The sequence below is a fragment of the Cyclopterus lumpus genome, chromosome 18, assembly GCF_009769545.1.
Source record: "Cyclopterus lumpus isolate fCycLum1 chromosome 18, fCycLum1.pri, whole genome shotgun sequence".
In the NCBI taxonomy this organism is placed as follows: Eukaryota; Metazoa; Chordata; class Actinopteri; order Perciformes; family Cyclopteridae; genus Cyclopterus; species Cyclopterus lumpus.
Window position 1 is genome coordinate 1,637,501 of NC_046983.1, and position 2,500 is coordinate 1,640,000.

The window sequence follows — 2,500 nt, forward strand, 5'->3', positions numbered from 1 at the left end:
CAGGTAGATGATGATGATGATGATGATGATGACGATGACGATGATGACGATGATGACTGTCCTCCTGACTGAGTCGTCTGCCTTAGCTTCAGGTAAAACAGAGAATAAACAAACGTGTGCTAACTCGAACATGCTTAAACAGATTTAATGTGTTTAAATACTTCTAATTGAACAACGTGTGTAGGGACGGAGCGGGCCTCTCCATGCCCACCGCGGTGGCTGCTGCTGGGGAGGAGGTGCTACGCTCTCCACCCCGTGTGGAGCTCCTGGACCAACGCTGAAGTAAAGTTACAACACAACACCCGCTTTTAAATCACGACACATTCATATTCATTACGGTTTAACGTGTGTGTGTGTGTGTGTGTGTGTGTTAGTTGATGTGCTCTCAGAGCGGAGGTAGCCTGGCATCGCTTCACACACAAGAGGAGGTGGTGTTTGTGCGTCAGCTGTCAGTCACACACGCTCAGGTGTGGCTGGGTGGAGGTCAACAGGTACACTCATAGACGAGGAGGAACACATCCATAATTAAATGACCTTTAAATGTTTCCAGGCTACCGTCAATTTATTTACAGTATTCTACACTAGAATGTGAGTATATATATATATATATATATATATATATATATATATATATATATATATACCTGTATACCTATACATGCAGTAGAAGTACAGGCAGTAGAAGTACACGCAGTAGAAGTACACGTAGTAGAAGTACAGGCAGTAGAAGTACACGCAGTAGAAGTACAGGCAGTAGAAGTACACGCAGTAGAAGTACACACAGTAGAAGTACATGCAGTAGAAGTACACGCAGTAGAAGTACAGGCAGTAGAAGTACAGGCAGTAGAAGTACACTCAGTAGAAGTACACGCAGTAGAAGTACACTCAGTAGAAGTACAGGCAGTAGAAGTACAGGCAGTAGAAGTACACGCAGTAGAAGTACACTCAGTAGAAGTACAGGCAGTAGAAGTACAGGCAGTAGAAGTACAGGCAGTAGAAGTACACGCAGTAGAAGTACACTCAGTAGAAGTACAGGCAGTAGAAGTACAGGCAGTAGAAGTACAGGCAGTAGAAGTACACTCAGTAGAAGTACACTCAGTAGAAGTACAGGCAGTAGAAGTACACGCAGTAGAAGTACAGGCAGTAGAAGTACAGGCAGTAGAAGTACACGCAGTAGAAGTACACGCAGTAGAAGTACACTCAGTAGAAGTACAGGCAGTAGAAGTACAGGCAGTAGAAGTACACGCAGTAGAAGTACACGCAGTAGAAGTACACGCAGTAGAAGTACAGGCAGTAGAAGTACAGGCAGTAGAAGTACACGCAGTAGAAGTACACGCAGTAGAAGTACACTCAGTAGAAGTACAGGCAGTAGAAGTACAGGCAGTAGAAGTACACGCAGTAGAAGTACACGCAGTAGAAGTACACGCAGTAGAAGTACAGGCAGTAGAAGTACACTCAGTAGAAGTACAGGCAGTAGAGGTACAGGCAGTAGAAGTACAGGCAGTAGAAGTACACGCAGTAGAAGTACACGCAGTAGAAGTACACTCAGTAGAAGTACAGGCAGTAGAAGTACAGGCAGTAGAAGTACACGCAGTAGAAGTACACTCAGTAGAAGTACAGGCAGTAGAAGTACACTCAGTAGAAGTACACTCAGTAGAAGTACAGGCAGTAGAAGTACACGCAGTAGAAGTACAGGCAGTAGAAGTACAGGCAGTAGAAGTACACGCAGTAGAAGTACACGCAGTAGAAGTACAGGCAGTAGAAGTACACGCAGTAGAAGTACAGGCAGTAGAAGTACACGCAGTAGAAGTACAGGCAGTAGAAGTACAGGCAGTAGAAGTACACGCAGTAGAAGTACACGCAGTAGAAGTACACTCAGTAGAAGTACACGCAGTAGAAGTACACTCAGTAGAAGTACAGGCAGTAGAAGTACACGCAGTAGAAGTACACGCAGTAGAAGTACACTCAGTAGAAGTACAGGCAGTAGAAGTACACGCAGTAGAAGTACACGCAGTAGAAGTACACTCAGTAGAAGTACAGGCAGTAGAAGTACACGCAGTAGAAGTACACGCAGTAGAAGTACACGCCTAAAGACTCGTCTTTCCTCTCAGATGAATGGCTCTTGGTTTTGGAGCGATGGCTCCTCCTTCAGGATCAGCGGTTGGACCAATCAGAGGCAGGGAAAGGCCAGAGAGGGCGGGGCTTGCATGGCAATGACACCAAAAAGTAAATAAAGAACAAAAAAACATAGTTTAATAGATTATTATTGTTAATACGTGGATTATTATAGTATATTAACCGTTTTTAATACTTTTAATACTTAACACTATGTTTGTATTGCAAAATAATTAATTATTGATTATCAGAGAAAGAGAAGAAGAATAAAACAAACGTGTGTGTTTCGTGTTCAGGTGGAGAGCTGAGCAGCGCCCCCTGTGGTGAGCTTAGGTTTTACATCTGCTCCACCAGAGCCAGGTAAGCTATATATATATATATATAT

At 43.6% G+C, this 2,500-nt stretch overlaps 1 protein-coding gene across 1 annotated transcript in view; it reads left to right on the forward strand.

Moving 5' to 3' along the window:
* The first annotated feature begins 12 nt into the window (after positions 1–12).
* Positions 13–2,500, forward strand: part of LOC117747551 — a 7,747-nt gene continuing 5,259 nt past the window's right edge. Inside the window, exons 1-5 of the mRNA XM_034556881.1 lie at positions 13–92; positions 185–282; positions 375–491; positions 2,112–2,226; positions 2,412–2,475. Coding sequence (XP_034412772.1) covers positions 14–92; positions 185–282; positions 375–491; positions 2,112–2,226; positions 2,412–2,475 — 473 coding nt within the window. The 5' untranslated portion in view covers position 13. The remainder of the gene's footprint in view (positions 93–184; positions 283–374; positions 492–2,111; positions 2,227–2,411; positions 2,476–2,500) is intronic.